This window comes from Eptatretus burgeri, chromosome 5 (genome assembly GCF_056783735.1).
Source record: "Eptatretus burgeri isolate ZD-2024b chromosome 5, Ebu_testis_v1, whole genome shotgun sequence".
NCBI lineage: Eukaryota > Metazoa > Chordata > Myxini > Myxiniformes > Myxinidae > Eptatretus > Eptatretus burgeri.
The window spans coordinates 40,395,374-40,420,373 of NC_140965.1; the positions used below are offsets into that span (position 1 = coordinate 40,395,374).

The window sequence follows — 25,000 nt, forward strand, 5'->3', positions numbered from 1 at the left end:
CCTGGAGGTGACGACGTGACGTCGATTGGTGTTCGAGTGTTTGCGGCTGGGTGCACGGCGAGCAGGGCGCTGGCAGCGGAAACGAGTTAAGCTGTGGAGAGCTCATTTGGAGAGGTAGACCAAGGCACGCTCACACATTTTGGTTTATTCTATTACATGCACGACGACTTCTGCATTGGTAAGCCGAGGCCGGATTTCTTCTCCCCCTAAATGGTCTGATGGGTACGTGTCTCGTGTTTAATTGTTAAGTAAGGCATAGTGATAAGCATCTGCTCTTTGTCCATTTTTTGATAAATGCTTGTTGCATTTTTCATTTGTTTGAGATCATTTTGTTGATTGAACATTTGATTGATTTGAATTCATCCATTTAATCCAAAAGGAAATAAAAAGTCCTTCAGTTTATTTATTTTTCTTAATAATAAATTCCTTGTTGACGTTTCAACCTGTCTGTGATTGTCATTTCCTTCCATTAATCCAGCATTGTCCGAACCTAGATAGACTGGGAGATTATAATTCCCAAACGAATTAACCTGTCATAGTCGGCATGCACCAGCGGTAAACGCTCAGCCACATTACTGAAGATCTAATCAAGATAAGATTAGTGCATCGCCGAGGGTGCGTTCCCTGGTCAGGAGGCCACGTGACCTCGAGTTAAACGGCAAATTAGACTGTGGACACTCGAACTTGTGGTTAACTGATTGGTGTTCGTAGTTGTAAAGCAACCCACCACACCACAAAGTTAATTGTGAGCGGTGGCCCTCGGTCTGGTTCTTCTGAGGAGAAACAGGGATTAACCCCCTCAAAATACACTCGGTACCCGTGGCCATAACAATATAAATAAAAATGCTTTATTGCAGCAAAGGGGTTAATTAATTACATATTTCATAATGAATGGAAGAACAGTTTCGTAATTGTGGTAAGGAGGTTAATTCATTGCACATATATTTCTCAATCAGTGTTAAAATAGTCATCTCATAATTACCCAAATTTGTGCCGTCAGGATTGCTTAGCTGGTGTCGCTCCAGTCTTCCCTTCCCACCTTTTGTAATAATTTTAATCAATTACATCTCCTTTCTTTTCCTCTAATTTCCCTCCAATTCATGGCATACCTCGTGTAACGGTGCATGACTCCTCCAGAATAGAGGCGGGGCTTGATGCATGTTGCCACGACGCTCGAAAGCCAGTTCCTGATTGGATGGGGGGATCACGTGCTGGGGTTGATGGAGCACTCTGCGCCAATGGAGAGTTGGGTCGATGTCACATGCCAGAGCCCATGTAAGCACTGATGCCCTTTGCTGAGTAGTGAAAGAGTGGCAAAAGAGCTTCGAGGGCGTTGTGCACACAGCCGGAGAGGGAGTACAGGTCTTTCAGTTCAGCGAGTCAGCAGAGGTTATTTGAGGCGTTCTCTGTCCTGGTATTTGTTCGAAAACAGTTCATCTCTTCACTTCGCCTCCAGTCGACACCCGCCTACTGTGGTGTACGTGGTGGAGCTCAGAGCGACCCTCTTCAGGAAGAGCAGGCATAGCAGGCCTTGCATTTTCAAAATCGGACGGGGCTGATAAATCGGCCTCGTCATGTGGAGTGAGGGGGCTGATTTTTGCCCACGGGGCTGATTTTAAAATTGCTTCAAAATCTTGTGAATTAGTTTTTGTAAATTGTTTTAACATGTGGTCCAAATTGACCAATGTCCGTACAAACTGAACTGCCAAAGAATCTGAATAAACTGAGCCTAATCCTAACTATGTAATTTCAAAATGTACCTTAAACGGCCCTTCTTGGGGCCAAACACAAAGTTCTGAGAAACAGAACTTTCTGCTCAAGCACAGTACTTTCCCACAATCCTTTTCATTAAAAAGTATTAGAACCAAGTTGTCTTTGTTGTTGTGGATTATTACCTGTAATGACAAATGTTCTGACAATTTGCATGAATGATGTGCTGGTACAATACCTTACATGTATGCCATTGAACTGGGACCATTCAAGTATTACATACACAAGTCCAACTCATTTCTCCCCCTGGACTAGCCCACTGTGTTCAATATATACATGGGGATAAATCTTGACATTTCACTGCCATAACCTTGTCATGTAGGTTGTACTTGAATGTCCACACCTGGATTCACCAGTAACATAGTAATAATGTCAAAAGATTTATTCTCACAACAAATTTAAAACTTTATTCGCTGCAAAGCTGAATGACCAAAAAAAAAATCTGAACAGTCGCAAATTTAATGAGTTTATTGATGCATTTGTGTCTCAACAAAACGAATTTATCTGCAAGTATCTCTCTCTCCAGTCCAATAACATAACAGATACATGTGTTCAGTACATTCTGCCAAATACTAATTAACTTTAGTAGGTTTAGTATTGATGTAAATCTTCAGGCAGAAACCCCCAAAAGTCACTATCATCAGACTCATCAGATAATTGTGAAAGATTAATCCCCTGAGCTACCTGAAGATAAGTCCAACACAATATTATTCTCATCACCTGTGGAGATGGCTTCAACCATGTCATTGTCCGTTTCTCACGTCCAAAAGGAGACCAATGGTGTTGAACAAAGGTGTTTTGTTTTTGCCATACAGGTAATCTTAGCTTTTTTTTTTTAATTCTTTTGTTTTTTTCACAGCTTAATTTTACGGGGCCGATAAAAGACCCCCTGAAAATCGACCACCGGGTCAATCACGGGGGCGAGGCCGATTGGCCCCGTCAAAATGCAAGCCATGCATAGGACAGACCCAACCTGCACAGCCCATGCAGAGGCAGGTGACATAACCTTGGGCTGAGGGAAGGCCTAACGCCTTCTCTCATTCCACCCCCCAACCCCTCCCCCCCCCATAATTCTATCTTTTTTTCTTCCTTACATTGTCTCATTCTCTCTGTGCATGTCTAAAAGGGTAGGTTAAGCAGCCATCAGGCATATTCATCTAAATTAACAGGTCAATAGCTTTATGTGCGTCTCCACTCCATTTTCTTCAGTGGTCAAAACCTGTATTTTCCTTTATTCACTGTGTTTAGTTGGGCAACGGTTGTGCTTCCAGCTGGTAATTTATTTTGTGGGAAAAATAAGTGTGTCAATTCTTGGCACACAAATCAATTGTAACATCAACCCTTAAGGTTGATTCAGGGGAGTTTATCTCTGGCATGATCGGGTCCGAGCTCATTTGGACCAAGACGCTATTCTGTTAGATTTACATTACATTTGAGAATACACAGTAGATATTCTATACAAGAGTAGATCTGTGTGCGCACAGGTGCGGATGGATGCATGCACGCACACCTGTAAGTTAAAGGTGTATGCAGAAGATGTAAACAGCACATACCAGAGATGCGAGACTGTTGGCTTGCTGAGCTAGCGCTGCGAACATGACCAGCATGAAATGTCGTCTCTTTCCCCATCATTCCACCTTCAAACACCCCTGCCACAAAATGCAAATACCATGTTGCTGTAAAATGGTTTGTCACATGATTTGTTACATGTGTGACCACTCGCCACCGCAGGCAGTTGATGCTGTGCTTTTTCACCACTTCGTATTAGCCTCGTACTTTTTTTGTTTTTCCTTTTTCTCATTATACTGTTTCTGCCTCGACATTTTACACGATAGAGAATTTCAATGGGTTTCACATCCTGAGAGTACAACAATAAAGGATACCTAAAATAAAATTCAATAAGTGTTTAAAAAATTAATTTTAAAACTTCTTATTTTACACAACTTTATTCCAAAGAATGTTTTTTTTCTCTCTCCGTTATAAAGTTTGTAGCACTTACAAGGGGTGCAGCCATTAAATTGTGATTATTCATACCTGTGGGAAGGACTGTTGGTCGTCCTTTGCTTTGACGCTGTGTTAGAGACCCAGACAGGCTCTCCTCCTCACCAAGACCCTTGCTGTTCAACTCCAGAGGTGATGCGGTCTCTTCACCCGGCACCGTGATTGGCACCGGGGCAATGGGGCTGGGGATGACAAAATGGGGATGGGATTGGAACAAAAGAAGGAAGAAAGAAGTACGTGTGGAGACATACAAACCAAGCAAAGTAAAAAAAACCTTGTAAATCCAATCTCCATTTAATGAAAATTCCTAAAGCAGTTTAGTGGCAACCAGCTAAATTTAAAAAAGTAAAAGAAGTGTTACTCCGGTGACCAAAAATATTTAAATAAAACATTAGGACAAAAATGGCATGATTATTGATCTGTACAGACACACAATTAGGTGAACTTGTTAATCTGAGATTTCACATCACAATTCTATCATGTCATGGAAACTCCCAAAGTAAATTAATGCCATAAATCAAATACTGCTTGAGATTTTTTTTTTTTGAAACCGAAGTCATGGCTTATAAAGGAGCAAAATAACAGGATAAAGGGAGGGAGAGCGAGGGAGGAGGAGGTAGCGAGGGAAGGGAGGAGGAGCGAGGAGGGGTGTGGGAGCAAGGAGGTGTGGGGGAAGGGAAGACAGTGTGAGGTGGAGCATTAATTATGATTCATACTGTCTCATCCAAATTATTCTGCAGAGAATAACAGTGAAGATGGAAACAAAATAGTCTGAAATACATTTTCTACTGGTCATACTATAAGCATGGCCCGGAGACAAAATCCGCCAGACGCATATGGAGCCAAGCCGTCTGGACACAAACATTGCTCGGACACATCCGATGACAAACATCACCCGGACGTGTCCGGAGACAACCACCGGTCCAGATATAAATACCACGCAGACACGTTTGGCAACAGACAGACAGAGAGAGAGGGGAGGGGAGAGTGACAGAGGTGTGGGAGGAGGGTGCTGCACTGTATTGGGAGGGGGTAGAGCAAGGATGGGACAAAAAGAGAGTGGGGTGGGGATAGGGGTGTGAGTAGAGAAAATGTGTGATGCTTTATGAACACACACACACACACACACACACACACACACACACACACACACACACACACACACACACACACACACACACACACACACACACGCTGACCAGCAATTTTTCGGGAATCGGCAGGTTGGAGTCATTGTGATATTACCGACTGCAAGTACGTACTGCATACAACCCAGAAACCTTGAGGAGCTTTCACCGAAAAACAACGTTGCATTTATATAGACGTTTTAGGGATATGTTCACAAACATTAATCTTTATAAACAGATGCGTGTGACGGGTGGAAACAAATTTGGCTTGGTAATTTAAAAAACACGTTAATACGGCAAACGGCTCAGAAATTGGATGTTATTTGACAACTCACTCAGAATGACATGGCATCGCAAAATCGTCCGCAGTGAGTGAACGATTCGCTTAGAATGATGTAGCACGGTACCACTATTGACTATAGGGAACTCGGATAGTGGCTGAAGCACTTGTGCAAGCACTCCAATTAAATGGTTGATAAGGAATGGTTGGACAGGCTGTGGCTGCATACCATAAAGGATCCCTTTAACTTTAAAGGCGGTCTTCACTGCACCCACAGCAGTTAAAGAAATAAAATGAATTCGTTCAAAAATGACTTTATCTACAAAAGAGTTGCTGTTTAATGTAGAACCCTGGAAACATCGCAAAGTTCAATCGTCCGTGAAATAAACATTGGAGATAATCCGCCATGTTGCCTGCTCGTCTATGCATGTGTCACGTGGTATATCGTTCGCGGTCCGCGCATACGTAATAACTTTATTTTAAAACATCAATTTTTCACCAGATTTGCTTTGATTCCCTGTAGAGCACCTCACAAAACTTCCGAAAATAGACAGATCTGGCAGACGCTATAGATAAGCAGTGAATGCATGAAGTCATACAGCTCAATGAAGCTGGTTAATCATAGAGCCGAACCCTGGCTCAGTCATATCAAAGATTTTAAATTATCAGAATTCACAACAGATTTTGACACTTTAGTCCGGACAATATCCGATCCGAAAAAGCAAAATATTATTTCGATGATATACTTTAATAAGTTTGTGAGAGTTGATCATGAAAAATCGTCTCAGATAATGCATGAAATCGCTCCAAGCTCCGAGTTTGAAAACTATAGTACTTACAAAAGTGATGTACACAACGAATCGTAGCTCTGATGAACAGGCATTCGATAATGAGTGAGGAAAGAAAGAAAAAAAATATATATTATTAAGAAATCATTGTGGCCTGTTCCAAGTAATGGCATGGTTGAGCAGGCCAAAAAACATGGCGACTTCAGACCACAGTTAGGTAAATCAGAATATGCCTTAAGACCCCATAGAGAGCGGTGACCAAGGATACACCTGATAAAGGATACAATTCAATAAGGCCTTTAATTATCCTCAAAAGAGGTGTTTTAATTAACCCAAACACCCAATTTTCAGTCAAGCACTTCCTTGGAGTTTTTCTTTAGAATGCATGCAAAATTTCAGGCTGTGCGGTTTCATGGTCTTGGAGTTATGGAGGACGGACACACACACACACACACACACACACACACACACACACACACACACACACACACACACACACACACACACACACACACACACACACACACACACACACACACACACACACACACACACACGAGCCGTCATGAGATGGCGGTGAGCTACAACCATGAACATGGAGGAACATTGGACAAAGCATAGTGGGTACCAGAGAGCAAGTGCCACACCCAGCGAATGCTGGATACATCCTGACCAACAGGAAATGCCTGCCACTCCACAGAGGAGCTTCTGCTCCATGCTGACAGAAGCCAACAATCCCAAAACACTTATCTGTGGACATTCCCTCTCTGGGGTGCACTGGTCTATAAAACTGAGAATTAAATTCTCTTCCTTCACCCGGTACCGTGATTGGGTCTGGGGCATGACCTGCCTGTAGTACTATCCTAAGTATACTCATTGGCTGCAGTGCAATCTCATGGTGATGTGGGTGGCAGTAGCTCTGCTAAGCTGATGTCTAATATGTGGAGCCTTTGCAAATGTTTACCCAGAAGAGCCTTTTCAAAATTTACATATATAAAATCGACAGCAACTTTTAACAACTTCCTTTCAAGGCGTTGCCTCAAAGCTGTCTTGCCTAGTTCTGAATCCAGACCCACCTAAAAACTGTCATCCCTGTGTTTTGCAGGCAGGGTGAATCAATGTGTGTGCCATCCCTTGGATGAATGTTAACCTGGGCCTCCTGTCTGTCGGCATTTGTTGGTGGACGTTAAAGATCCCACGAAGTCCTTTGCGGAGTAGGCAAACTATCGCTAGCACCCTGAACAAATTCCTGCCCTAACTACTGCTGGGAAGGCAATGGCAAACCACCCAGTATAACCCTTGCCAAGAAACTGCTTCACCAGTACTAAACCTGCCTTTGGCAGAACACCAGAATACGAATACGAATACGTTTCAAGGCGATGTTAAAGACAAATCACCAGTTTAACTTGCCAGGCTAATTTGTCGAAGGCAAAGCCTCACCACACCCAACCTGATATTATACATCTAAATAAACTGTGCTTACACTTTGCTTAAACAGGTTTATTCACAGGGCCACAGCATCACAGTTTGGGTTCCTATGCATGCCAGAAACAGAGCAGTGTGAGGCAGATTGTTACACATAAGCTTGGCAAGGTAGCCAGTTCCCACCCCCCCTAAAAACAGGTTTATACCAAAATGCTACTACACACCTACCCACAACTAAATTCTGATGGGAGCTCATGACAAGAAGCTTATGGGACTGTCAAAGTGGTTTTAGATGAGGAAAAGTTTTGGTGAGAAAATGTACTCAACACTCCACTCAAATACATCCAGGAAACCAATAATTTAATCAAACTAGTTTCACAAAATACACCAAAATAACTGTTAACCCACAGCAGGTCTTTACACATAATCATGGAGCCTTGCTACAACAACCACTTCATCATCACGATCAACAAAATGACTCTATTTGGAGGCTTCATTTTGCGCAACATCAATTGAGCAATTGTGGCTTGCGGGTTATTACCACCTGGCCATCTAGATCATTACTCAATTGTGCCCGCTTGCAGGATCCTTACGAGGGCTGCAGCTGAGGTGTGGAATTGAAAGGTGACGTGGAAGATCAGGGTGTGTTTGGGAACAGAACTCAGGAACCAAGTAATCATCTTTACATTGATAGTACGATACAAAGATTGATGTTGTAACAGTAACCACAACACCCTCCATTTTAGACAGTTGTCAGAAAACATCCAACTCAATGTACACAACATTTTTTTTGTGGTTGAGACATATTATTTTTTATCAAAGCTTATCATTGCTTTCATTGGCTGTCAAAATAGCTCAGAGGTAGTGCATTCGCCTTCAGGCTGTTGAGTCTGGATTTAGATTCCTGACCAAACGATAACAGTCACCCTGGTGCTTTGCAGACAGGATGCTCAGTGTGCACGCCATCCGTCGAATGGTACATTAAGCATGGCATCCCGCCAACATCTGCTGCTGATGTACATTAAAGTTGCCATGGTGCATTTCACAAAGAGGTGGTGAGTTGCCAGCACCCTGGACAATTTCTAAATTTCTGCAATAACCTATAGGCACTGCATCAATGGCCCAGGCACACTCCCATAAATGAAGCAACCAGCAGGTATGTGCCACACACGACTGAACATAATGCCTTCATATTCAATCGTATCTAAAATCTGTGATCAAATGTTATAATTCTCTACATACTGGCCTGGGAAACTCCCTTTGCAAGGTTGGAAAAAAACAACTCACGTTTTGAAGCAAGGATCACCAGACAGCAAAGTCATTCCAATAACAACCTGCCAAGAAGCAACACGGCACAAACCAATCACCTGAAAAGTCATGGGTCCAGTATTCACAAGCTCCCATTAACAAGTGATAGCCTGTACAATATTAGTAAAGTCCAAAAACTAAAATCCTTTTCAATACCATCAAAGATAAGTCATACAATGCCCTTTCACATTTTGTCAGTGGGTTCTTAAAGGCTTAAATGAGCCTGGATGCAAAGTAAAAACAAAATGATTGGCTTTTTGGGGGAGTTTGTATGATATTTTTGTTTTCCTTCACATTTTGCAGTTATAGTGCAGCAGATAATCATAACAATTGTGCAAATTATGACTAAAGCATGAAACTTTTACCAGTGTTAGTACATACCATAAGCTTCATTTTCAGATCGGGAGGTAAATCAGATTTGACCTCTGAGGATAGTGAGAGGTCAATGACCTCAATTACATTGAAATTGTCATTTTTTACGATTCTGGTGCAGTTTGTCTGTTTTGGGAATCATTAAAAAAGGTATGTTGCCATGTGTTAGTCCCTTTATCTTCTGAAGAGCCTTTATACATAATCACAGGATGCAACCATGACTGAACAAGTGCTTTAAATGAGGTCAGTGACCTCAGAAAACAAATTTATTGAAATACACATTTAGGTTATTGTGGTGTCCAGAACAGCTTGCATGAAATCGTGTTGTAAGATCATCTGTGCAACCTTAATTTTCAATGTGCACTGAACATAGTCTATAAGCTGAAAGTACAGTGGTCAGTTACCTCAGACACATGTATAGTACATACCAGTACATGTAATACACACATTATCCATATAGACGCATAAATATAAGGGTGTCTGATTGCACCTAACAGTCTCCCGAACATGCACATAATGCAGTGCACTTGAGTGCAGCCTTGGTGCACTTGCAGCGGCCAGTACATCCCTTCTCGCAGCCGCAGTGGATCAGTTCGTGGCAAGATTTTGATGCCTCTGGCAGTGTCGTCCAAAGAGGCTGCCACCCAGAGGCCTCTTTTGTCCAGCCACAGTCAGATGGGATTGGTAACTCTGGATTCAGGACCAGAGTTTGGTTCCAGCAGTTGCCCTGGAGAGATGCACGCTTGATGTGCAGCTGGAGTGCTGCCTGCATTGGGGGAATGTTTTCTAGAGCCCTAGACTTGTGTGCGAAGAGCTGTTTCCTCGCATCGTTCACTTCCATGGTGTCACTGGTGCGGTCATACATCAGCGCAACGAAGCACTCCAGCAGTGACATTGACTCCTCACTGACATCACTTGGCATGCGTAAGAGTTCTTCAAAGGCATCAGTCACCTGTGGGAACACTTTCCAAATCTCCTAGGCAGTCTTATTCCCTCTGCCAGCGAAAGAAGACACAGTGTCACACCCTGTGAGGGCATGGAAGATGGGGAGAGTAGCACATTGTCTTGGGTTCATGGCGGCAGCCAGTTGGTGAACAGCTATGTACCGGAAGCTGGATCCAGTACCAAGAGCTATCCACAGCTCGTCAGGATTGATGTTGTTGAAAGAAGCCACAGCCAGTACCACAACATCAGTATCCACAGTGCGTATGGCCACCTTCCTGATCCCCTTCTGCACAGCATCTGCCACATGTAGAAGCAGGCGAGTGTCCGCCTCCTCGTGTGAACATGGGGCGAGGCTTGTCAAGTCGGACTCGGCAGGAGAGCACAGGACCTCAGCTCCACATGTTGCATACATTTCCTTGCCATCTGCTATTGGAAGACGAATGGCCTCTCGTGACAGGAAACCAAAGAGCTCAGTCTTGTTTTGATCCACACGAAGGAAGTCCTTCGAGTTCTTAGGCATGACGGTAGAGGGAGCCACTCTCTTCCTGACGCCCTTGCCCCTCTTCTGTCTGGTCGTGCCTTTCAGGCTGTAAGGTAGATATACATCCCAGATGAGGTCGAGTCTGTTGACCTTTTCGAGTTGAGTGGAGATGTAAGGTGCAAAGACTGTTTTCACATACTCTTCAAAGGTAATTGACCTCTCACTGTCCTCAGAGGTCAAAGCTAGACATCTGTAAATAACGACCAACACTGTGTGGAATATGTAGACACTTCTATTGGAACACAAATGCATGGTTTGTACATCATAAACATGTTTACCATTAACCAATGACGCCAAACATCAATATTTTGATATTTTGAGGTCATTGACATCTCACGGTCCTCAGAGGTCAAATCTGCCTTACCTCCTGATCTGAAAATGAAGCTTATGGCATGTACTAACACTGGTAGAAATTTCATGCTTTAGTCATAATTTGCACAATTCTTATGATATGAGAGATTATCAGCTGTACTATTAGTTCTTATTGCATTAATATTTAAAAACAAACTCGATTGTGAATGATGATAAAGTTCAGCATTTTATTTCTCAAGAACAAATTATATAATGTTTTCAAGGAAATTGCATTATAACAGTGGTAGAAAAGCAATACCTTGGGTAAAATATCTCTCTTAAACACCTGTGGTTTCGAAATAAAGAACAATACAAAATTTTAATGAGTGGCCACAAAAGACGGCTTCCACTGTATGACAACATTTACTGTGGAGCCGTTTTCTGTTCCAGGGCATGTTAACATTCGGTTATTTTACTACTAGCAAATACAACCCGTCAGCGAAGTGACCGTACACACAAAAAAAACCAAAAAAAACAACAACAAACAAAAAAAACTCAAGTCAGAACAACTGTACACACGACACAACAGAGTTTGTAAAGTAATCTGTTGGCACATCTGCAAAAACTTTGATGTCCCAGTTCCAGAAAATTTGTGGGAAAATGAACCAAAAGTAATCACTGAAAACATGGAAGTACCGCTCACGTACGAACTAATGATCCCATCGAGCATGAACATCGAAAACAAAGCGTTGCGACCAGATATCATACTTAAGTACAAAAAAAAGAGAAGAAGGCATTGCTAATTATTGAAGTGTTGATACCAGTGATTTTGGACGAAACAATGCAGAAACAAGCAGTCATAGACTGGTACTTATGAAATCGTCAACTTGACCTCTGACCTTGTCTAATAAAATCTGTCTCCAGAGAAGGTAGCACCGCAAACCAGAAGTTTCTACGATGATTCTGTACCAAACCATCAAAAATCAAATGTTTGTCCTCACTGTGACCTTGACCTTTGACCGATTTTGACCAAAATCTAATCAGCGCTAGCCATCACCCTCCTGAATCACGTGGTGTAATTTGACATTGGTAGCTTCTTCCGTTCTTGAGTTATAACTTTTTTTTTGGATGTTTGACCTCACTGTGACCTTGACCTTTGACCGATTTTGACCAAAATCTAATCAGTGCTAGCCATCACCCTCCTGAATCACGTGGTGTAATTTGACATTGGTAGCTTCTTCCGTTCTCGAGTTATCGTGCCTACAAACAAACACACAAACAGAGGACGGAAGTCATCAATATACTTACGAAATCTTTAGATTTCGTAAGTCACAAGCAGACATAGACTGGTACTTACGAAACAGTCAACTTGACCTCTGACCTTATCTAATAAAAGCTGTCTCTAGAGAAGGTCCGACGCAAACCAGAAGTTTCTACGATGATTCTGTACCAAACAATCAAAAATCGAATGTTTGACCTCACTGTGACCTTGACCTTTGACCGATTTTGACCAAAAGCTAATCAGCGCTAGCCATCACCCTCCTGAATCACATGGTGTAATTTGACATTGGTAGCTTCTTCCGTTCTCGAGTTATCGTGCCTACAAACAAACACACAAACACACAAACAGAGGACGGAAGTCATCAATATACTTACGAAATCTTTAGATTTGACCTCAGCAGCACTTTCAAGTGCTAAAAAATTATTCATTTGTCAAATTCGGACATTGTTTGACATTCCGGGCGTCTCCGGGAGGTGTTTGATTTGACCGATCGGCATCACTTGCCAAGCCTGCTGTTCTTTATCAACCGTTTCAACGGAGTGCTTGCTTGACTGCTTAAGGCACTTGGTAAGGCACAGACAGACAGAAATCTTTAGATTTCGTAAGTAATAAAGAAAATGACCAAATACCAAGACCTCAAGCATGAAGGGAAAAGATCGTGGAAGCTGAGGAATGCAAAAGTTGTACCAGTGATAGTTTGAGTGATGGGAATGATGACGAAGAATCTCACAGAGATATTCAAAACCATCCCTGGGAATATTACGACAAATGAACTGCAGTTGGAAGATATCCGGCGATCAGCGACAATCCTTAAAAGAGAGCCCTCGGCACAAAACTTTGAAAACAGTAAAACTTCACAGCTTGGTTCATGAGTCGTGACCTCCAACCGAAGTGAAGGTGGATATTTTGAGTCCACCCTTAGAGGACTTCATTCCACATTCTGAAACTCGCATATGTAGATACCAATTCCACCCCGTTCGGGGGTGGGAGTGGGAAAGAGAGAGAGAGATAGAGAGATAGAAAGAGAGAGAAGGAAGGACAGAAAGAGAGAGAGAAAGAGAGAGGGAGAGAAAGAGGGAGAGGGAGAGAAAGAGGGAGAGGGAGAGAAAGACGGAGAGAAAGAGGGAGAGGGAGAGAAAGAGGAAGAGGGAGAGGGAGAGAAAGAGGGAGAGAGGAGAGGTGGGATTCCAGCAGATGTGACGGCCAGTTAAACGTCCACCCAAGAGACGGCACACACATTGATGAAGCGCCCTGCCTGTGAAACACCGGGATGAGTTTATAGCTGGGTTAGGATTTCAACCCAGGCTAGGCAGCTGAGAGTCAGCTGACAAACCTCTCGGCTCTCCTCCCATGATGTGGCAATTCTTTGCTTTGAAACCACTAAAAACATTTTTTTTCCTGATTGTAATCCTCCAATTTATTTTAACTTCCTAACTCCAGAAATTTCCCCACAGTGAACCGAGTCGCAGTATCACCATGGAAGCTTGTCGAGATTGAAGCATGACGAGAGCTCACCAAGTGCCTTAAGCAGTCAAGCAAGCACTCCATTGAAACGGTTGATAAAGAACAGCAGGCTTGGCAAGTGATTCCGATCGGTCAAATCAAACACCTCCCGGAGACGTCCGGAATGTCAAACAATGTCCAAATTTGACAAATGAATAATTTTTTAGCACTTGAAAGTGCTGCTGAGGTCAATAAAGACATTTAAATTTTGAAATTTGGCTGAGATTAAGAGGTTATCGCATATGTAGAAATTAAAGAAAAAGCCACAAACACTGCAATCTCCAGGCATTTATAAGCATTGTGATGTATCCAGCGATTCGTAGGTATGATGATGAGGCATTCGGTGATACGAGTGAGGAAAGTGGAAAAAATTAAAAATAAAAAAAAATTCAAACTATCGTTAAGAAACCGTTGCGGCCTATTCCAAGTCAAAGCATTGTTGAGCAGGCCAAAAAAAAAGTGAATTAAGACCCCAGCGAGGGACAGCAAACTGACCAATGATGATGCCTTAATAAGGGCTAATTAAATAAGGTCGGATTCCAACCAAAATGCATGCTGCATTTTGCATGTCAATTAATTTATTGTTTTACTGCACAAAAAATGAATGAGTTTATGACAATCTATCAAAATTACATAAATAAATAAACAGCATTGTGTGTCAGGATGTCAAGGGAAAGAGACAGAAAGATACAGAGACAGAGAGAACTAGAAGGGCACTCGGTAGCGCATACCTCTGCAATGTAATGAATGCCTGATCCATGAGAACATATCAGGCAAAATACATTTTTGATATATCATGCTATATATCGTTTTTTGGCCCCATCTCAATGGTGAAGAATCACTTGAAAAATTAAATAATTATCGTATCCAGATCCAGATTCGGATCTTCACCAAAATCAAATCAATAATTTATCACACACCCAACCTGTCCTCCAAGTTTCATCCAAATCCGTCCACAACTTTTTGAGACATCGTGTGATATATAATTTTCATCCCCATCTCTCATTGGTGAAGAATGACTTTACAAATTATAGTAGTCGGATCTGGATCCAGATCTTCACCAAAATCAAATCAGTCCGTCCTTGTCACACACTCAACCTGCCAACCAAATTTCATCCGGAACTGTCCACAACTTTTTCAGATATCCTGTACACAGACAGACAGACAAACAGACAGAGAGGGGTGAAAACATAACCTCCTTCACCATTGGTGGCGGAGAGAAAGATACAGAGACAAAGAGAAAGATACAGAGACAGAGAGAAAGAAAGACAGACAGAGAAAGAAAGAAAGACAGAGAAATAAAGACAGACAGAGAGAAAGAAATAAAGACAGACAGAGAGAAAGAAATAAAGACAGACAGAGAGAGAGAAAGAAAGACAGACAGAGAGAAAGAAAGACATAGACAGGCAGAGAGAAAGAAAGACAGACAGGCAGAGAGAAAGAAAGAAAGAAAGACAGACAGACAGAAAGAAAGAAAGAAAGACAGACAGAGAGAAAGAAAGAAAGACAGGCAGAGAGAAAGAAAGACATAGACAGGCAGAGAGAAAGAAAGACAGACAGGCAGAGAGAAAGAAAGACAGACAGGCAGAGAGAAAGAAAGACAGACAGGCAGAGAGAAAGAAAGACAGACAGGCAGAGAGAAAGAAAGACAGACAGGCAGAGAGAAAGAAAGACAGACAGGCAGAGAGAAAGAAAGACAGACAGGCAGAGAGAAAGAAAGACAGACAGGCAGAGAGAAAGAAAGACAGACAGGCAGAGAGAAAGAAAGACAGACAGGCAGAGAGAAAGAAAGACAGACAGGCAGAGAGAAAGAAAGACAGACAGGCAGAGAGAAAGAAAGACAGACAGGCAGAGAGAAAGAAAGACAGACAGACAGACAGACAGAAAGAAAGAAAGTCACACGGACAGAGAGAAAGAAAGACAGACAGAAAGAAAGAAAGTCACACAGACAGAGAGAAAGAAAGACAGACAGAGACAGAAAGACAGAGAGAAAGAAAGACAGAGAGAGAGACAGAGAGACAGACAGAGAGAGACAGACAGATACAAAGAGAAAGACAGACAGACAGACAGACAGATACAAAGAGAAAGACAGACAGACAGACAGATACAAAGAGAAAGACAGACAGACAGATACAGAGAGAAAGACAGACAGACAGATACAGAGAGAAAGACAGACAGATACAGAAAGACAGACAGACAGATACAGAGATAAAGACAGACAGACAGATACAGAGAGAAAGACAGACAGACAGATACAGAGAGAAAGACAGACAGACAGATACAGAGAGAAAGACAGACAGACAGATACAGAGAGAAAGACAGACAGATACAGAGACAGACAGATACAAAGAGAAAGACAGACAGATACAAAGAGAAAGACAGACAGACAGATACAGAGAGAAAGACAGACAGATACAGAAAGACAGACAGACAGATACAGAGATAAAGACAGATACAGAGATAAAGACAGATACAGAGATAAAGACAGACAGACAGATACAGAGAGAAAGACAGACAGACAGATACAGAGAGAAAGACAGACAGACAGATACAGAGAGAAAGACAGACAGATAGATACAGAGAGAAAGACAGACAGACAGATACAGAGAGAAAGACAGACAGATACAGAGAGAAAGACAGACAGACAAATAGGAAAGACAGACAGACAAATAGGAAAGACAGACACACACAGACAGAGAGACAGAGAGACAGAGAGACAGAGAGACAGAGAGTCAGAGAGTCAGAGAGTCAGAGAGTCAGTCAGAGAGTCAGAGAGTCAGTCAGAGAGTCAGAGAGTCAAAGAGTCAGAGAGTCAGAGAGTCAAAGAGTCAGAGAGTCAAAGAGTCAGAGAGTCAGAGAGTCAAAGAGTCAGAGAGTCAAAGAGTCAGAGAGTCAGAGAGTCAGAGAGAGAGAGAGAGAGAGAGAGAGAGAGAGAGAGAGAGAGGAAAAAAAATGCAGGTTTGGTTCTAGGAATAAACCGAGGGAAGCCCTAAAACGTTAGGCATTTTCAGATTAGGTTGGCCTTGGAAGTGCAATTTTTCACAATGTGAAACATAACTGAGCAGAAAGCTATTTTCAAAAAATACGTGTTGAGGAAGACTGTGGTGATAGAATTGAGCGAGTGGTCAGGCCTTTGTCTTTTTAAGGTCGTTAGCTGCTCACATATTTTTAATTTCCAATCAGATGCTGCTTTCAAAAGCTCCTACATCTTTGTTCGTCTTTCAAAACAATTACCAAGAAGCTCAAAGACACTGGAGGTGCATAAATAAAAAGACGCAATCACATTTATTTTGAACACAACTCAACTACGGTTCAACACAATACAAGCGTGATTAATTTTCATCCCAAATATATACTTTCTCTATTCAAACAAACATCCTTTGCACAGGTTTAGAGAGTAGGAGGAAAGACCATATCAAAATTCATGCACCATCATGATCCATCTACAGATTATGTAAAAAAAATAGTGGAGTTCATAGCAGACATTGCATACATTCTTCTCAGTATTATGTTGATGTCCTATAATAATAATCAGCATTTGCCGTGTGTACCTTGAGAATCGAGTTGTCCTGTCGTGCATGCTTTGTATCATAACCTTCTAGGAGGCAGCGCCGTGTGGTAGAGCGTGAACCAGCAAACTCAGCCAGGTTCAGATCTGCAAATCCCAGCTATGGGTAGATCCCAGATAGAAATATGGAATAAGGGGGAATACAAGGCAAGCAGAGACAGTGTCAGCAAGGTGATATTATTTATATTATTATTATTCTTTCGTATGCAGCAGAAGGCTGTGAGTAGCATCATTAGCCGAGGGCATGACTGTGCCGCTGATGCAACACCCTCTGGAGGTCACGACAGGAATTTGTAATTTGACCATGGTGATGGTGATAGCTCGCTTACACTTTACAAAGGACACTGTGGGACTCTTAACGTCCACCAACTAATGCCAGCAGACAGGATGCCCAGTTTAACATCCATCCAAGGGATGACACACACAACAATGCCTTGCCCTGTACACAACCAGGATGGCAGTTTGTTGCTTGGACTAAGATTTTAACCCAGGCTCGAAGGCTCAGAAGCAAGTGTGTGTACCTCTAGTCCGTAGGAAGGTGATGAAGATGATATACACAAAAAAGGAGGATGCAAGATGATGATGGCTATAAGAAACATGTATATTTACATTCAGGTTCAAAATAGGTCAAAGGACACCAAACAAAACCCGTTGCACAGAAAATACACTAGATTAAAAATAAATAAATTAAACAAATAAAAAAAATGAGCCGATAAACTAGGTCCCCCACCTTTTGGGTGATATGAGGAATAAATCTGTGTAATATGAAAGCTAAATGTTGAACTTTTTTTGAAATATCACATACACAAGTCAAGTTACCAGTTGCCATAGCAACAATATTCAGCCAATTGCAACTGTGATCTAATCAGGTTGAGATAATGTCATGAAGAATATACATCTGTAATATGAAAGCGAAATGTTTAACGGTTTTTGAAATATCGTACACACAAAATTACATGGACAAATCGGTTGGAGGGGCGCGGGATAAAAAAAAAAAGTAAGAAAAGAAAAGAAAAGTAGTACTGGTAGTAAAGCAACTACCAAGGCAAGACAATTGGTTACTTTTGAAAAGAAAAATTAAATAAAAAAACACCTCCCTACCTGTTATCCTGGTCAACATCCCACTACAATCCCACCTTTCACCTTGCATTGAACCATTGGTAACATGCTTTCAAAATGCTATTCTCACATTCGTCACCTGTACATGGGTGCACTACAAGCAGTTTGCGGTTTTCCAGCCGAATCATTACATAACATTTAAATTGATGGGACACCAGATGTCCTTGCACAATCACTTTTAAGATGACATTGCTTTATAAGCACAATCCGAAGTCTTTTGTAACAAAAGATTGAACATCGCGCAATTGAGCGTTCATAAACGGCATTGAGCGACAACAAGAGCAGTTTGAATCAGACGAGCAAAGGTGACAATTTTATTTATTTTAAAATAAAAATGTTAAAACAAACAATGTATCAACCACACCAAAACTATTCATCAATCTTATATATTATTTCCGAGTTTGTGGTTTTGTGTCGCTCTATCTTCGACTTTGTTCTGCGCTCGAGTAACGTGATATTCGGCTTACATTATCTCAAAGACCATATGAGGTGCATGGTACAAAAAAGTAAATAAAATGGTTCTGAAACAGTGAAATCGTATTCCACTTACTGCATTAAAGTAAAATTACTACTGATACTCTGCATCAGTTCCTTTCTCAAACACACTCACCCCAACATGTCGCGCAGAGCGCGGGTTATGCTAGTTAAAATTAAAGTACAGAAGCACGTAAAACATGCATAATCAAACCCAAGTCAAACTCTGCAAAAGCTTAAATTTGTGATTTTGGGAAGGGACAAAAGAGACAGATTGGATGGAAAGAAAACAAGATAAGTGGTGTAAGAGCAAGGGAGAAAGAATCTTACTATAATGGAGCAAACGTGGATGTCACCGAAACTCCAAAATTGACATTCAACAGTTATTGGGCCTATGCAGAGGCTGAAACCTGGTTCTCCCTCTGGTTTCCACCCCAATACTGGCCTTAAGTGGCCAAACAAGGCCAGCAGACAAGCACGTACTTTGGCCTTACTCCGATGCATTACTCTGGCCTGAGCTCCGACAAGCCAATAAACCCCAGGGCCGGGTACGGTCCGTGAGTCGAGCTTTGAGTGTACCAATTAACAAAAAAAATTATTATTATTATTATAAATTGCAATTCCAAGAACGTGCTGCAGAAAATTGCTCACCGAAGTTGGGCCGAGAAGGGAACTGCCGCCCAGAAGGTGGGAGTGTCCGCTCGTGAAAATAATGTGTTGAGAGAGCATATCTTCACGAAACACGTCGTGCGTCAAGCGTTCATTTTAATACTTGCACTTCCAATTTTCAACACGACCTTCATCGTCTGCACTTCAACCCTTCTCTAAACTCAGTCCCCATCTGAATGCCACAAACCTGCTTCTTCTCCCCATTCCTCATTCTATCTTCACATGCATTCCATAATTTTACCGATCATTCTTATTTTTCATCTCAGCACCTTTCTCATCATAAAATAATTATTTATACAAGGATTAATTACCAATGCCTTATGCTGAGATCTCAGCTCAAAGATCGTTTTCAAGTAAAACTTCTTTGGTTACCGGAATAACAACCACATCATTACATGCTTATGTTACACATTCCCTTCAGATGCCCCACCCTCTATACCACAACTTCCCACTTTCCTTGCACAATACTGTACAAGAATAAGATTCCAAATCGAAGTTGTGAACACAGTTGTACGTTTCTCCATTATTTTTCTTTTTCTTTTCAAGTCGGCTCTCAGGCTGAACTCCATGATTCATCAACGCAATTATTGCTCGTTTCCACCAAAAAGTGAAGATATCGAGACTTAGGAAAGAGCAATAATACGTAATTAATAGACATGCTCATGTTCCAATAATGCGTAATTAATAGATGTAGTCATGTTCCAATGGTACATAATTTATTTATTTATTTGTATGCAGCCTGTGGCTGCATCATTTTCTGTGGGTGCAGCTGTGTGCCGCTGATGCAATGCCCGTTACAAGTAACCTGGTACTCATTTTGCCAACCTCGGAAGGATGACAGGCCGAGTGAACCCACCTGGTTATTTTAACATCACAACAGGGTCTCAAACTCAAGACTCTAAGATCTTAAGCCAGCCACTTTAACCGTTAAGCAAACACCAGGCTTGATACGTAATCGACAGATGTACCGTATTTTCACGACCAAAAGGCGCACCGTGCCAAAAGGCGCAGTCTAAGTTGTGTGTGCCGTTCCTGTATTTGACACACACATAAGGCGCTCCTCACGATAGGGCGCGGGTTTTATATGAATATCCTCTACTACGTACGTCCGCCGTACAACAACACACTCACACAAGCACACAAGTGTGCGTATTTAAAAATAGATCGGGAGCAAAATTGAGTTTGGTTGTGCTTTATTAAAGTATTAGTTACAAAAATACTAAAACAATCAAATACCGGTAATAGTCTTTAATCAAATCCATCGAAATCCTCATCCTCTGTTTCGGAATCGAACTGCGCTAAACCCAACCTAGCAGGTCCACCTTCCTCGCCGTCAGAGTCACTTTCTGCACCGTGCGGCTCCTCCGAAATGATGCCGGCTTTAGCGAAAGCTCGGACAACAGTGCCAGCAGACACGTTAGCCCAGGCATCAACAATCCAGTGGCAAACTGTGGCGTAACTCGCCCGGCACTGCCTTCCACCCTTTGTGAAGCTGTGCTCTCCTTCGGTCATCCACCGCTCCCACGCCGCTCGCAGCCTCACTTTGAACGGCCGGTTCACGCCGATGGCTCGGCTGGATCCGTTTGTCGCAGATGTGCTTGCTGCAGTAGGAGCGGAAGTTTTCCATCATTTCTTGATAATCCGCCGGACGTTGCTGCGCTATCGTAGTCCTGGTCCGGATGGAAAAATGGCACCGTTTCATGAAGCGAAAGCACCAAGACGGACCTCCGTGGAAATGTTCGATTTTCATTTCCTCCGCTATCGATACTGCCTTCAGTCGGATCGTGACCGTCGAAACGCTCCTCCCACTTGCTCTTTGCTCAACGATCCACTGCTCAAGTCTTTCCTCCAACTCTGGCCACCTCGCCTTGTTTCCACGGAAACTCAGCTGCGTCTTCTTCACCTGTCGCAGCTCGTTTTCCAGCTTCCTCCACTTTCGAACCATCGACTCGTTGATCTGGAAATTCCTCGCCGCGGCTCGATTCCCATGTTCCTCCGCATAGCTGATCGCCTTCAGTTTAAACTGAGCTTCATAAGCGTGTCTCTTTGCCATTTTCGGGGTTGTTAAAACAGCAATGTTCTGCATACCGCACATACCTGTTCTTTTATACACACAAAGGGCGCACTGCACTATAGGGCGCGTCGCACATTTTGACAAAAATCTAAGACGTTTATATGCGCCTTATAGTCGTGAAAATACGGTAGTCATATTTCAATAGGACGTAATAAAGACGTACTCATGTTCCAATGGTACGTAATTAATAGACATACTCACACTCTGTGTCGACAGAGGGACAGACAGACACAAATGCAATATGCTCTGTTCTGGCAAGGGTAAAATAGCATATCCACATAAGACATCGTATACCATGTACAGTGCCTTCAGAAAGTATTCACACCCCTTGATTTTATATTTGTTGCGTTACATCCTGAATTTAAAATGGATTAGATTTTTTTTTTAAATTGTCATCCATCCACACAAAATACCCCATAATGAAAAAGTGAAACCATGTTTTGAGAATTTTTTACAAATTTATTGAAAATGAAAGGGAAATATCTAACTTACATAAGTATTCAGCCCTGAGCCTTTGGCAGTGATTACAGCTTTGAGTCTTCTTGGGTATGTCTGTGTCAGCTTCGTACATCTTGATTTGGGGATTTTCTCCCATTCTTCCTTGCAGATTTGCTCAAGCTCTGTCAAGTTGGATGGGGAATGCTGGTGAACAGTAATCTTCAAGTCTTTCCACAGATTCTCAATGAGATTCAAGTCTGGGCTTTGGCTGGGCCACTCAAGGACTTTCATGTTCTTGTTCTAAACCAATTCCAATGTTGCTTTAGCTGTGTACTTGGGGTCATTGTCCTGTTGGAACGTAAATCTTCGCCACATTCTAAAGTCTTTTGCACTCTGAAGCAGGTTCTCCTCAAGGGTTTGCCTGTATTTGGCTCTATTCATTGTTCCCTCTATCCTTACAAGTCCCCCAGTCCCAAAAGCATCCCCATAGCATGATGCTGCCACCACCATGCTTCATAGTAGGAATGGTGTTCAATGGGTGATGAGCTGGACTCGGTTTCCGCCAGACAATAGCCCTTTGCATTCAGGCAAAAGAGTTCAATTTTCGTCTCATCAGACCACAGGATCTTTTGCCTCATGCTCTTAGAGTCTTTCCCGTGCCTTTTTACAAACTCCAGGTGTGCTGTCATGTGTTTTTTTTTTCTCAGGAGTGCCTTCCGTCTGGCAACTCTCCCATAAAGCCTAGATTGGTGAAGTGCTGCAGAGATTGTTGTCCTTCTGTCAGGTTCTCCCATCTCAGCCAAAGAACTCTGTAGTTCTGTCAGAGTGGTCATTGGGCTCTTGGTCACTTTCTGACAAGGGTCATTCTTGCCCGGTTGCTCAGTCTGGTCAGATGGCCAGCTTTAGGAAGAGTCTGGGTAGTTCCATATTCTTTCCATTTCCCAATGATGGTACTCACTGTGCTCTTGGGAACTTTCAACACTCAAGAAATTGTTTTATACCTTTCTCTAGATCTATGCCTCCTCACAATTCTATATTGGAGTTCTATGGACAGAGTTCCTTGGACTTCATGGTGGGGTTTCTGCTCTGACATGCCCTGTCAACTGTGGGACTTTATCTGGAAAGGTGTGTTTGTTTCTAAATCGTGTCCAATGAATTGAATTGGCCACAGGTGGACTTCAATCAAGTTGTGGAGACATCACACGGATGATCAAAGGAAATTGAATACACTTGAGCTCAATTTGGAGTGTCCGAGCAAAGGGGTTGAAGACTTATTAATGCAAGACATTTCAGCTTTTTATATTTAATTAACCAGTCAAGATTTCTAAAATAAAAAAAACAAATTCCACTTTCACATTATGGGGTATTATGTATAAATAGATCAATGACAAAAAAAAATCTCAATTCAATCCATTTTTAATTCAGACTAAATACGAACTCAACAAAATGTGAAAAAAGTCAAGAGGTGTGAATACTTTCTGAAGGCACTGTACGTTTCATCAACATGCCTCAATTATCAAGATATGGTCTGAACACAAAAAAGGTTGAGGGACGGACGTGTAGAGATCCGAAGCATAAAACCTGTAAAAGGCACGTCGACCTGACCAAGTTTCACAAACCTGCTACAATTCCTAACCAAGATATGGCTCGTGAAACAAAATTCTTAATAGACATACGGACGGACAACAATGTTCACAACATTCCTCGATACAGAAAAGAGAGTTTGATGGACAGTGACACTTACAACATCCCTTTCACCCATGCGTCATAATTATGACATAACATTTCACAAGCTCGAAAGGCCATTTTCACCAACTAATGAGATCAATACAACTATCTCGACTGCATTAGGCACGTTTCAGAAGGTTTATGTTTCTTTTTGCTGGATTAAAGCAGACGACTAAACTATGAACGAAAGTCATACTTTTGTGGAACGATGACGTTTCATAATACTGAAGGCTTTAACACATGTATCTATTTGGTAAGCAGGAAGGGAGGTAGAGATGAAGAACCTCTATTTGCTAGCCTGCAGTTATCTTAGGTGGGGCTGGGGTTGGGGGTGAGGGAAGGTTAAATTTCCTGAAAATACATTTTTCTACTAAAAAGAAGAACAAAAAAATGGTCATCAAATTTATGAACATTTGAAAATGAAATTAACATAGACTTCTCACCTTGTTGTATGTCTTCCCACCCTTCACCTCCTGGAATCATAAAACATTGCAAAGAATTAGCAACTGAAGTCTCCAATAGATTTACTCTTAAAAGACTGCATCCCCTTCCCCCACCTCCTTCCCAGCAATGCACTTAATGAAAAGCAGCAGTAACCTTTAAGTGACCTGCACTCCCCTGTGATGGCAAACAGCAGAAAAGAGAAAATGCAAAGATTATACAAATGTCACAATACTGCCTCCAAGCATTCAGCAATCACAACTCCCTGCCACTTCTAAAATATCCAAGTATTGTATTTTGCAACTCACAAAACACCCACATTATTCAGATAACACGGACAGAGAGTTGGTTAAGTATTTAATGGAGGGAGTATAAACCAAGACCTCAGCTCAGAATCAGCTGAGTTAAGCCCAAGCTAAACGACTCGCAGAAGCAACGCACATTTAACCAGCAGCTATGGGCATCCCAACTAAAGGCCCAGTCACACCTTGACGTTTTAGCCAGCTTATGCCGATTTTTGGAAAATTTGTCTAAAACGCTGGTACACGTCGAATACGTTATGGGTAAGTTTTGATAACATTGAGAGCACGCTGAAAAACACTGCCATATGTCGTTGTACGCTGGCTTTAAACGTTGTACTTTTCGGTTATCCTCAAATTTTCCATGCTTGAAATTTTAAGACTTATGCCAGCGTATGACTCGCACGTTCCGCATAACGCTGGCCATAGGTTGTAAGCACGTCACGCGATCGTTGACACACGTTACTTGTAAGTTACTCATAAGTCGAAACACGTCGCGGTAATGTTTAGCGTGCCCGAAACTTATTTCTAACCTATGAGTTACGTGTTGTACTCAC

At 42.1% G+C, this 25,000-nt stretch overlaps 1 protein-coding gene across 9 annotated transcripts in view; it reads right to left on the reverse strand.

Moving 5' to 3' along the window:
• The window catches only part of LOC147026295 (early estrogen-induced gene 1 protein-like), a 94,259-nt gene that overhangs the window by 16,727 nt on the left and 52,532 nt on the right, over positions 1-25,000 (reverse strand). For all 9 annotated transcript variants that reach the window (XM_085881572.1, XM_085881571.1, XM_085881574.1 and 6 more), the window contains 5 exons: positions 24,147-24,176; positions 17,185-17,301; positions 8,679-8,725; positions 3,805-3,953; positions 3,324-3,419 (listed from right to left, as the gene is read on the reverse strand). In XM_085881572.1, the coding sequence (XP_085737698.1) occupies positions 3,324-3,419; positions 3,805-3,953; positions 8,679-8,725; positions 17,185-17,301; positions 24,147-24,176 (439 nt within the window). The remainder of the gene's footprint in view (positions 1-3,323; positions 3,420-3,804; positions 3,954-8,678; positions 8,726-17,184; positions 17,302-24,146; positions 24,177-25,000) is intronic.